The 12,097-nt window shown below is 38.2% G+C and overlaps 1 protein-coding gene across 2 annotated transcripts in view; it reads left to right on the top strand.

Moving 5' to 3' along the window:
* The window catches only part of stab1 (stabilin 1), a 183,789-nt gene that overhangs the window by 156,091 nt on the left and 15,601 nt on the right, over positions 1-12,097 (top strand). For both annotated transcript variants that reach the window (XM_085158702.1, XM_085158703.1), the window contains 2 exons: positions 10,736-10,885; positions 11,281-11,385. In XM_085158702.1, the coding sequence (XP_085014828.1) occupies positions 10,736-10,885; positions 11,281-11,385 (255 nt within the window). The remainder of the gene's footprint in view (positions 1-10,735; positions 10,886-11,280; positions 11,386-12,097) is intronic.

Genomic DNA, 12,097 nt, shown 5'->3' on the forward strand with positions numbered 1-12,097 from the left:
GGCGCTATATAAATAAAATTGAATTGAATTGAATCAAGGATATCCTACTGTTTAATGTGAGCATTGGTCATGATAACAGTATATATATATGAAATTACAAGGAAGCTCAATAGGCCCAGTTTAACAGCAGAAGTGCTAAATCCTCCTGCTCTCAGAGTGTAAAGAAACATTTTGCTGCACAGAAGAAACAGTTTTTCACTCTATTGCTTGTTAAAAGTGCGATGAGGCGCTTGCTGTATCGGGAAGAGCTGCAGTTCTAACCATAGCCACCAGGAGGCACCACCACAACCTCCCCCTCTGTTGTGCAGCGCCTCCTGATAGGCTGCCGTGTGTTGTTGCTGGGGGGGTAGTGGCAGAGAGCAGATGGCTGTGTTTAGTTTCTTGGAACAGGTTCCAGGAAATAAAGATTCAATCTGCTGCATTTTCTGTCAGATAACATCAGAGCTCTGATCAATATTCATGATGTGGGACTCAAATTATGACGATTGGGTCACAATAGAATCATTTTATGGAACCTCTGGCAAAATAACAGCTATTTAATCACCCAAAATCCACAGTGCTCAGTTTAAATCCACTTCTCCACATACTGACTGTGGGCCGAGGTGGTTTCACACTCTCTCATCTCAGATCTTTCGCATGTGCTCAACTTTGACAGTGAAAGAAATGGAACAGATTAAAGTCAACCTATTAGGCAAATTTCCAGTTCCATTGATTGATTGATTGGTAATTTATTTAAACATGTGAACAATATACAAGTACATTTAGAAAAGAAAATAAGAAAGAAAAACAATACAAATTACATACAAAAAAAAAAAACGTTCTGATTAATTTACATGTTGAAAGGGAGTGGAAAGAAGTAAACACGTATTTTATCCCACCCCTTTGCCATAAATTATCAGTTAATATGTTATAGTTATATTATATCCATAGTTTGATTCTTGGGCTTTACAAGAGTAACTGTGATTTCAGTTCAAAATAATCCTCGTTTATCTTACACTGAGCCTTGGTGCAGCCGATCAGTTTGTCCTCTGTCTGAAGCAAGTTGGTTTAGCTCTTCTTCCTTTACGGTAACATTGTTCTGAATTGCTGGAGGCAAAACAAGGAGACAATAGGGAGACAGAATGCACACGAAAACAAAGGCAGACACAGGAAATATGGCAGAAAGCAAGAAAGTAGAAATACAAGGAAGAACCTACAGGAAAAACAAGACACACGACTGAGAAAGGGGAGTGAATATGTTCTTTTCAAAAATCCATATTTCTGCTCTTGGGCTTTAATAGAGTATCTTGGGATGATTTAGAGTTAAAATTTTTATTCATCTGATGGTGAGTCTTAGTGGAGCCCTTCAGTTCACCGTCTGTCTAAAACAAGATGTTTCAGCTTGTTTCTTCTTCTTCCTCTCTGCTCCCTTTAAGGGTCAACACAGCAGATCACATGCCTCCCTTGGGACCTTATCCCTAACACGCTCCTCTGTCATACCAGCTCTCTGCAACATCTCCCCTTATTTTATGGTATTTTTATAATGTGTATTAAAACCACAATATGGATATTTCTTCTTTTCTTTTTTTTTTAAATATTGCGATTATTGTCTTAGTCCTCATGTATCATATTCTGGGTGTTGATATGGTGCCCTAGTGCTGGTGAAAGGACCTGTTTTTACTTTAAGTCAACTTTCTTCTGAATGGCTGGTTTGGACAGCAGGTGGGTGGGGCTTCTGTTATCCCCTTCCTTTGACATAATGCATATCCCAGAGTAAACAAATGATCAGTATAGATCCATTGAAGCCTGAGCTTTTGGCTCACACAGATCTCATTATTTGAAACTTTTGCCACCTTAAACACTTGAAATGAAGGCAGCTGGACTTCTTTTTGCTTAACCTCTCATATGAGATGTTTCTTCACTTTTAAAACAACTAATGGAGAGTCTCAAGTTTTAAGCCCTTAGTTGTTTTGCCCCACTATAATCATGTGAGCTGTTAATGGTGACATGAGTCACTGTGTGAATCTGTTATGAGACATCGACTCATGTGAGTTGTGAACATCCAGTGTTAGGGTCATTATCATTACTCAACAAAAAGTAAATGTATTACACATTACTCATTACTTTTCTTAACATAATACAGTTTGTTAATTACTCCCTGGAGAGAGTAATTTGTTACATTATTTCTTTGTCTAAATTATCCTTACTCCACAAAATGATCTGAAACGTATTCTCTCATAATTAACACAAAATCAACAACACAAAGCAAAGTTGAAAATGAGCCCAAAGAGACTTCAAAGCGATCACCACAGTGATTCTACTGTAGAAACATGAACAGTTAGAAAGCAGAGACTGCAACCTGACTGTTCATCAGTTTGCTACCTGTTGAAGGCTCTGGGTGCTGTGCTCGGATCCACATACTCTTGGCTTTAATATCACTCTGCTTTCGGTTAATTTTGCATTAGCATGCTGTCTGTGCAGATGTTTGCAAAAAGGCAAAGCTGTCTTATTTTTGTCCTGGACGCAGTTTGCATTTCACCATCACGCCATGTCTTTTTGTGGAAAAAATGAATACAAGTAGTGTCCATATCTTCACTCCCGAAAAGACACTCTACCATTTTTGTTCTGCATGCAACATGAGTGCACAAAAAGAAAAAAAAATGTATTTTGAATTTAGGTGCAGTGTAGGTGACTGATTGCTGGTGTCATAGGCTACCACCTTTGTTCAGTGATGATCTGTCCTTGGGCAAGACACTTTACCCTACCGCCTTCTGGTGATGGCAAGAGGGGCCGATGGCGCGATATGGCAGCCTCGCTTCTGTCAGTCTGCCCCAGGGCAGCTGTGGCTACAACCGTAGCTGCCTCCACCAGTGTGTGAATGCGAGAGTGAATGAATAGTGGCATTGTAAAGCACTTTGGGTGCCTTGAAAAGCGCTATATAAATCCAATCCATTATTATTATTATTATTATTATTATCTCCAAGGGTAAAATAGAAGACATAGTACCTGTGAATAGTGCTAATATAAACCTGTACAGCCTAAGAATGGCGGCTGAAAAAAGATACCGCCTTAAGTAACAAGAAGCAGGTTCAGTACGTCATCAATTAGCTAACAAGTTGTTTTATAGGGTGGTCCAACCTGTTTCACCCAACTAATGAGCAGCTGCACCTTTTGTCAACTCATTAGCTGGGATTATGCACAAATTTTAAATGTGATTCATATATTCCACACTAAGAAATACAGGTGAGCTTCCGTTTTATGCCTGCTATTTTCGGGAGTTCAGGTAGAGAAAGGTTCTATTTTTTTAATTCTACATGATGAGAGCTAGCTGTGCAAAAGAAGGGCTGAGTCAAGTCATACATTTTAAAACAATTTTTTTTTTTTTTTTTTAAAAAAAGGCACAATTTGTGTGTATGTATATGTATATGCGTGTATATATATATATATATATATATATATATATGTCTACATATGTGTGTATATATGTATATATGACTAGATGGTACACCCGTTTGTTTATTTTCAATTACTTGTTTATTTTGGTTCATTTGTGTTCTCATAGGTTGTTTTATCTTATGTTCCTTATTAAATAATAATAATAATAAAAAAAAGAAAATTTAAAAAAAGGCACAATTTAATTAATTTGAGGCAGTAAATTATTAAAATGTGTTTTTAAAGGTTTAAAACCATCACTGCCTGCTGGCATAAACACTGCTGCAGCTGCAGATTCCTAAATATCTGCTGAATAGAACACTTTTTTATTTTAAGCATATTCCCAAGTGTAAGAGTAGAGACACTGTGGAGCCTCAGGGATTAACCGAAAACAGGCTGTTTTTTTATGGTCTCCTCCTCTGAGCATGGTCAGGTTATCGTACATCTACAGAAGGTCGCTGAATTCTCAGAAACACTAGAAACCATCAGGCATATACTGAAGTCTGAATCACAGGTTTGAGTCAGGCAAAAACAACTAACCACACTCAAGTGCAGCAGATCAGTGTCAAATATCCTAAATTGGCTTTTATTCTAGAGACTTTTTTCTGCCAGAGCTACAAATCCTGATCACAAGGAGATTCACATTATACACAAAACCTGCTGCTTTTGTTTGAACCAGTGAAAATTCACCTACAAACTGAGTAAGGGATGGACTCTAAGAGGTGCTTAACTCTGTAAATAAACCTGCTGAAAATGGGCTTGAAAGTGCCTGCAAGCTGCAAACAACCTACTGCACAACATTGTGTAGATGATAGATTCTCCATTCAGAAGGTTTATATTCTAGCCTTTGAATAATGAATACCACTCCCACCCCATACACATAAAAAATAAGATACAGAAACACTGGGATAAGATATCTGCCAATAATGAGTATCAGTCCAATACCAGTATTAAGTAAATAAGCTTTATACTACTTAAAAATAAATGTAAACAGTGACATTAAATAAAGCTGAACTGTTAACAGAACAAATAGATGAAAAATGAGAGGAAAATGATCAAGAGTTAGTTAGCCAGTCTGTGGGGTGTTTTTGAGTGCTTCAGTGTTCGTTTCATGTGCAGACAGCTTCAGCTTCATACCATTAATACCAGCAGTGAGGATGGGAGTACTTACTGCAGTATTCATGCAGGTGTTAGCCTTAGACGAAGCCTTCTGGTCAGCACTGGAGGAGAAGTAAAAACCAGGGGCACAAAAATCAATGTTTTTCTTTTTTTCCCAGAAACTTTCCTCTTTTCAGACTATTGCAACATCTCCTTATGTATAAGCTGCCAATCTTTAAGCTTCTGTATTGATATATTATTAAAACGGTGGTAAAATCCAACGCACTCGTAAAAGCTTGTTTTCACTCCGGCTGCAGTGGCAGCACCACCAGCACAAAGTCACAAAAATTGCAACTCAACTTTTTTGTTATATACACTTTAACATGGCCGGTCATGCCAAAACAACATCAATGCACAGGCTGTGCCAGTGGATATGGTATCACTTCTGCTATTCAGCACCGTTCACAAATGCAAGAATAGTGAGCACTCAAAACTTACAAATATGCATGTATTAAACAAAATATTTTACTTCCAGTGCCATTTGGAGACTCCAGAGTTTGTTCTGTTCAGATTGGACAATCTGCTGATGTCTTTTCTGGTACTTCATATTTCCTCAATCCATGCTAAAGTTAAATGAATATGACATTTTTGTAACTGAGAACTTCCTGTTAAAAAGTATTCTACAGGTTTCATTTTGCATTATTGTGAAATTCAACTATATAACTTTTAGAAATTGTCACTAGTTTCCTTTTCCAAAGTGAAGTTCTATATTAGTTTGTTCTCAAATGTGGGTCTTTGCAGAACTGCTTAAATTGTTTTTTTCATAATTTATCTATCCAATACTCAGAGACACTTTAAAATTGTGAAAAAACTCAGAAAAACAATCTGCAAGTTAGTCGATACATTTTTCCAAAAAATATGTCTTGAAAAGTATTTAATATATGAAGCTGAAATATCACAGAATTCATATATGTTAAAATTTTGGACCATAAAATTTTTAAACTGGCGTTTGTAACGCGGTTGAAGGACCAGGGCGCCCGACTGCAGCTACATAGACAATGAGCTTTCAGAAGTAGTCTCGACTATGGAGCCTGAGTGTGCGAAGAAAACACAGGAAACCAAAAGTAGAGCTCAAAAATATATATATATATTGTGTTTGTTATGATAAATATAGAGACAGATATACAAAAAAAATATATGTATAATATATCACAAACAAAATAATGCTAACAATACAAAACAGCTTATTATGGTCCAAAAGGAGGTGGGATGAGGTTTAGTCCAGTATGAGATTTGGTTCAGTTCCATGGACCTGTGATAGGTCATGTGACAACAGTTTTTGTAATTCAGTCCATAGGTTTATGATTCCTACCGCAACATAGCGGTGGTCGGGTGGCTCGCCATCCCGCGCTGATCAGGGCTGATCGCGGGGAAAAAAACCTGACCTAAACAAGGTCAAAAACATAAATTATCATTCACAGAAGAAAATGAAACAGCATTCTACTGCTGTGACAAAATAAATACATAACTCCATAAATAACAAAGTCAAGTAATTAATGCCATGTGTCATACAACAATCAATAAACCATCTTCTCTTATAACGAATCTCATTCAAAATACTATTATAGAAAAACATTATCATGGGTCCCATCAAAGTATATCAGCAATAAAGCTAATAAACATTATCCACAGTTATTCAGATATATTTACAAAACTCATTTAATCACAGATGTTGCGCAACAGATTCAATAATCTAAATGGATTTTAACTCAATGCAAAATCTCATAGGCCGTTTTGGCATTTCATCAGAAAAGTAACAAAAAACATCCAAAACGGACAAAACTACAGAAATCAAATCACTCGTTCAACTCTAGATACGTTAATTCGAAATTCGGCCATAGTAGAATAAACAAAGACAACAATATTCAATGAATAAAACCAGTAATTCAACTTACTGTCGCTAGCCTACCATCAGCTTACCGGCATTTTAGGATGTGCGACCGCCGCTCCGCATTTACAGTGATTGCGACCGAACAAAACAAACAAATAACTCACCGTTGAGTCGATTGTGAGGTAGTGTAAAGATGAATGAATCGGCCGGGTTATTGCACGCTGTCAACTAGTATGCAATGTAAAATTTGTCAATATCTGACAAGTACGCCAACCACAGGGACAACAGCAGCCGGGGAAGCAGGGAAGATGCAGCTGATTGACCCGGAAGTTATATGGGGTTCATTCCCGCCACAATAAAGGGACTAGCGGAAGTGGGAACAGAAGTCACCGTGGTTACACGTTGGACAAGTAGAAAGTGTTCTAAAAATTAGATTATTTGAGATGGAACGACCCGGTTAGTTACCTAAATCCCTTGACACATCACTGGTTTCCTGTTAATTATACTATGAACGTTAGTTTTCACCCTTCACACTAAAAAACACTCCCACCCCTCAAGAATAAATAAAATAAAATAAAGTTTTGCTAACACCAGGTCGAGATCAGTGCAGAAGAAGCTAATGTTTTATGAAGTTTGGAATCAAACTCTGAACACAGGATCCTACTGTTCTTTTATCAGCTTCTCCCTTTGGGGTGCGCTCAAAAAGACTTTACAACTGCTGACACCTGCCAAGCTGGTTTTTGTAACTTGGCGCACAAACCACGGCCAGTTTGCAGGTGTTCTTTACCATCACTTCAATGATCTATCGCTCCGAAAGCTTAGAGATTATTAGATGACAGTGATGGAGATGCTGCAACAGTATTGACGCTGTTTTGTTTTTACTTTTGGACACTTATCCTGCATTAGAAGGCTGCAATGAGTCCAGTGTGCTTAAATTATCAGTATAAATGATTATGGCACACTTGTCATGTGTGAGCCCTCACTGTCGTCTACAGAGAGATAAATTAGGGGTTGTCTGAATCCTTAATGTTGTTCGACTAACAGGTGTTTAAGTCTTTATATGGTAAGTCTATTAGAATCAAAGTGTTTGGTTATCCCAGTTTGACCTGTAGCAGTTTCTGATGTTTGTTGTGATGTGCAATGCTGCCATAGCAGAAATCAGTGCATGGTGAACGATGGGCTGTCCAGAGTAACAGCGTGAACTCTGATAAATCTTCACATGCTCACAGTCTTAATAGACTCTCTGGCATTTAGTGGAAATATATCAAACAGATACCACAACATGATGGTTAGATCTGGACAGATTTGCTACTCTCTCTACAGTTATTTTAATACCTGCTGAGTCATCTTAATTCGTCCTTAATAAAGGATGAACGGCTGGACTGTGTGTTGTTGTTTTTTTGCTTGTTTGTTTGTTCCTCTTCATTTATTTACTCTCTTTCCCTCTTCGCCCCTATTCACCTTTTCCCCATCCCAAAGGTTTTCTTGTCTTTATTTAGCTATGTTTTTCCTTCCTTCCTTCCTTGTTTTAGTATACGCTTCACATTGTATATCTTTTGTTTTACTTCCTGTCTTTGTCTTCTTACCTCACTGCTTCCCTGATTTTTCTGCACTGTTTATAAATGTGTATTTATAGTCCTGTCTCTCAGTATCTGTCCTTGTTCTTCCATCTGTGCTTTCTTAATTTTGTTGAAATTACATATTAAAAACCCTTTTCTTTCTGTAACCATGCCTCCAGTGTTCAGACTTTGGGTGCCACTTTTTCCTTAGTCTTCAGATAGGTGACCAAAATTAGTCCCTGCTCCGGGAGAACCATGGGACCCAACCAGAACATGAGGCTGTCCCAGTAGCCTGTATCACCACTTTGCGGTGATGGAGGATGTAGTCAGTTATAATACAGATTACTTCCCACAATATGGTATCTGTTTTAGCTGTCACATCATGTTCTAGCTCAAGTTAGTAAGCCTTTAGTATAGAAGATGTGTTGAGGAACCTCAATGAGAAAAACCACTGCCTTGGAACATTTATCAGAGATACTAGGTCTGCATTGGAGTGGAGGGTCGGGTCAACAAAGATAGAGGGGGTTTTGGATAAAGGTGCCTCTCTGCCAACAGCTCCATTTGTGGCATTCAGAGGAAGCTAAGGGATATCCCCACTGTTTGACAGGAAGTTTCCCATGATGGGATGCTTCTTGCTGTATGGTTTGACTTTTCTTATCACCATTATCTCTTCAAGTAGCTCAGAGAAAACAGGCAACAAATGCTTAGCCATCTTCTATTATTACTTCTGTGTTACTTAGATGTAACACATTATTATTGTCAGTGCTTCTGATATTTATTTAGACTCTCTCTTCAATTGATCTTTCTGAGTTAAGTTCAAATAATTACTTCTTTCAAATCATCAATCTGTCTATTAGACCTCATTCTTAGAAGACTCCTCAAAGAAGTCCTACCATTAAGTAATGCTTTGATCTTAAATATGATCAATCTATCTCTATTAAAATGTTAGATACCACAGGCCTTTAAGGTGGCAGTAATTAAATCATTACTTAAAGAGCCATTACTTGGCCCAACAGTGTTGTCTAGTTACAAGACAATCTGAAACCTTCCTATATCTCAAAAATTCTTTAAAAAGTAGTTGCAAAACAGCTGACAGATTATCTGCAGAGGAATGGCTTATTTGAAGAGTTTCAGTCAGGCTTCAGAGCTCATCACAGCACAGAAACAGCTTTACTGAAGGTTACAAATGATCTTCTTATGGCCTCTGGCAGTGGACTCATGTCTGTTCTTGTTCTGCATTTTACTAAAAAGATTTGAACCTACCTCAGGTATTAAATGTACTTCGCAGCAGTGGTTACTTCTATTTAATAGACTCCAGTTTATTTAAGTAAATTGGGAGTCTTCTTCACACACTAAGGTTAATTATACAGTCCAACAGACTTCATTGGTATGCAGATGATACCTTCTTTTATCTACCAGATGACACACGGGAATGTCTTCAAGACATAAAGACCTGGATAGCCTCTAATTTCCTGCTTCTAAATTCAGATAAAACTGAGGTTAATTTAGTCAGCCCTAAAAATCTTAGAAATATAGTATCTAACCAGATACTGAGTGAATCAGGTGATCCTCCCGGGTTATGTTGCAATAGACCTAGATTGGCTTCCCAGTGTTTCTTCTTCACTATTTACTCTTTGTGTGTTTATACACCACTCTCCATTTGATTATTAGTTGTTATTAATGTCTGGCTCTCTTCTGCAGTATGCCTTTTATTGTGTCTTCCTCCTTCCTCTCGTCGCCCCCTCCGTAAGCCTGGTTCTGCTGGAGGTTTCTTTGGTTAAAAAGGATGTTTTTCCTTTTCATTATTGCTAAGTGCTTGCTCATCGGGGGTTGTCTGAATGTTGAGGTTTTCTCTGTATTATTGTGGGGTTATTACCTTACAACATAATGCACATTGAGTTAACTGCTGTCATGATTTGACACTACATAAATAAAACAGAATTTAATCAAAGAATTACAAGCAGGGATTCAAATAAATCATTATTATATACTCGCAACAAACAAGGTTACAAAAACAAAGAGGTGCACAGCCGGCTGAAACAACACCAAAACGATGCTTGTGCCAGTGGATGTGACATCTCCTTTGTTGTACATTGCTGTTTGCTAAAGTGAGAAAGCTAGCAAAATGGGCCACAAGAGTTTAGGCGGTTTGTTAACAAGTTACTGAAAATGTTGTTGCCAATTTTCAGATAATTAACTTCTCAGTGGGTTATGTTTTAGTGTTTGCTCATCTCTTATCTCCAGCATGAGTTGCTCAGGAGAAGAGGTTACCAATGTGGAATTGCCAATGAGAATAAGTGGAAGAGACAGATGGTTGGATAGATCGATGGCTCGATGGATGGTCCTAAAAACTTGGGTTTTAATATGATGTCACTTTGCTAACAGGTGTTGCTCTACTGGAGAACACCCGAAATAACTACACAGATATTTCCAGATAACTAATTTAAGTTGAAACCAGCAATACACAAACACTGAAAAGCTCTAATGTATGGGGACCTATTCAACAACTTCAGTGTGAACCAACATAGTGTTTGTGTAATGAGTCAATGTGCGACCTTCACAATAACTGAAATCCTTGTGCTTTAATCCATCAATTAAATTTTTATCATCATCTGGGAAAATGAAGCTGGTCGTGATGACCCAGCAGAATCACGTCACCATGGCAACAGTGGAGCAAAGTGTTGTCATAGTGATTAGAGCTAAACAGAAGTGTGTGTGGTGAGGATTAGATGGTTTTATTTTACTGATTCTTGTCTTTTCCTCACGTCCTCTGCAGAGCTACCATGACACTTCCCCGGGCCACGCCCACTCAAGCACAACAGTGACGGCCATCTTGGTGACGTTGATGTTGGTGTGTGCACTGGCTGCACTCGGCTGCTATGTCTTCAAACACAAGACTGATGCCTTCCGCTTCCACTACTTCAGAGTGAGACACACACACACTGCTCCTTGTTGTCCTGGTTACAGTATTTTTATTTTTTACATTTTTGCCTCATTAGCTGCATGTGATTCATAGATTATTTCCCCACCAGAATTACTTATAACTAAGTCCCTCTAGAGCTATGTTGTCCCACTTGATTTTGTAACACCTCTGGGCAGTTATTTTGAAGCTCCAGTTTAAATGAATGGGGAGTCAAAATAAATTTAACTGGGTCATAAAAACAATGCATGAATGGAAACTTAAGTTAAATATGCTAAAAAGCACTTACAAGGTTTTGATGAGCTAATAAAGTTATTTTTTCCCTTCAAGACATACTTAAGCAGTGAATTATTAATAGTTTTATCGTGGATTAATACTGAGTCATCTTTTCTCTGTCACAGAATGAGGATGAGGATGGTGCAACAGGAGGTAGGCCCAAACCCACACTGGTCTCCATCCCCAACCCTCTCTACGTCAGCTCTAGAGCCTTAGCTGAGCCATTTGAGGTAAGTCTTAGGTACTTTATCTTAAACAGAGATTCTGTGTTTCTGAGTGTTCCTCAGATAGCTGTGTGCACGGGTTTTCTTCTTAGAGCAGGCGACCCATATGCCAAGAGGCCCAAGTTCCAATCTGCATTCGGTCCATTTCCTGCAGGTCTTCCTCTTGGCCTTTTTTCCAGCTTTCTTGTCTGTTCTCTGCTGTCCTACAAAAATAAAGGCTACAAAAAAGCACCAAAAGAATCTAGAGTGACCCTGCATGACTTGGTTCTTGGTGCAGCCCCTCAGGTCATCCTCAGTTTGATTGTTTTAGCTCTTCCCCCCTTTTTTTCAATATGACATCAGAAACCACAGAGAGATACAGAGACAAGACTAAAATTAACAGGACATAAGAGGAGAGTAACTGAGACAAGAAAGTTACAACAGGAGTTCCGGAATAATACATGAAATGTGAACGTAACAACCTAAAGATATTTCAACAGAACTTCAAAACTCGGACACCGCAGAACTCTAAGCAACAGACTCGGAACCATGACAGGACTAGCCCGCTGTATCATTTTTTCACTCTGAATTTTGGGGTGGCTTTACATTTAGCCCTCTGTAGGTTGATCATTTTCATTTCCATCAAACAGTGTAGCATCTTTTTGTTCCTATCACATTACCCAGTCCATATATGTAGGTAACCATAGATAAAGATACATGATTTTATTCTTTTCATTGG

Source organism: Neolamprologus multifasciatus, chromosome 5, assembly GCF_963576455.1.
Source record: "Neolamprologus multifasciatus chromosome 5, fNeoMul1.2, whole genome shotgun sequence".
Classification (NCBI taxonomy): Eukaryota; Metazoa; Chordata; class Actinopteri; order Cichliformes; family Cichlidae; genus Neolamprologus; species Neolamprologus multifasciatus.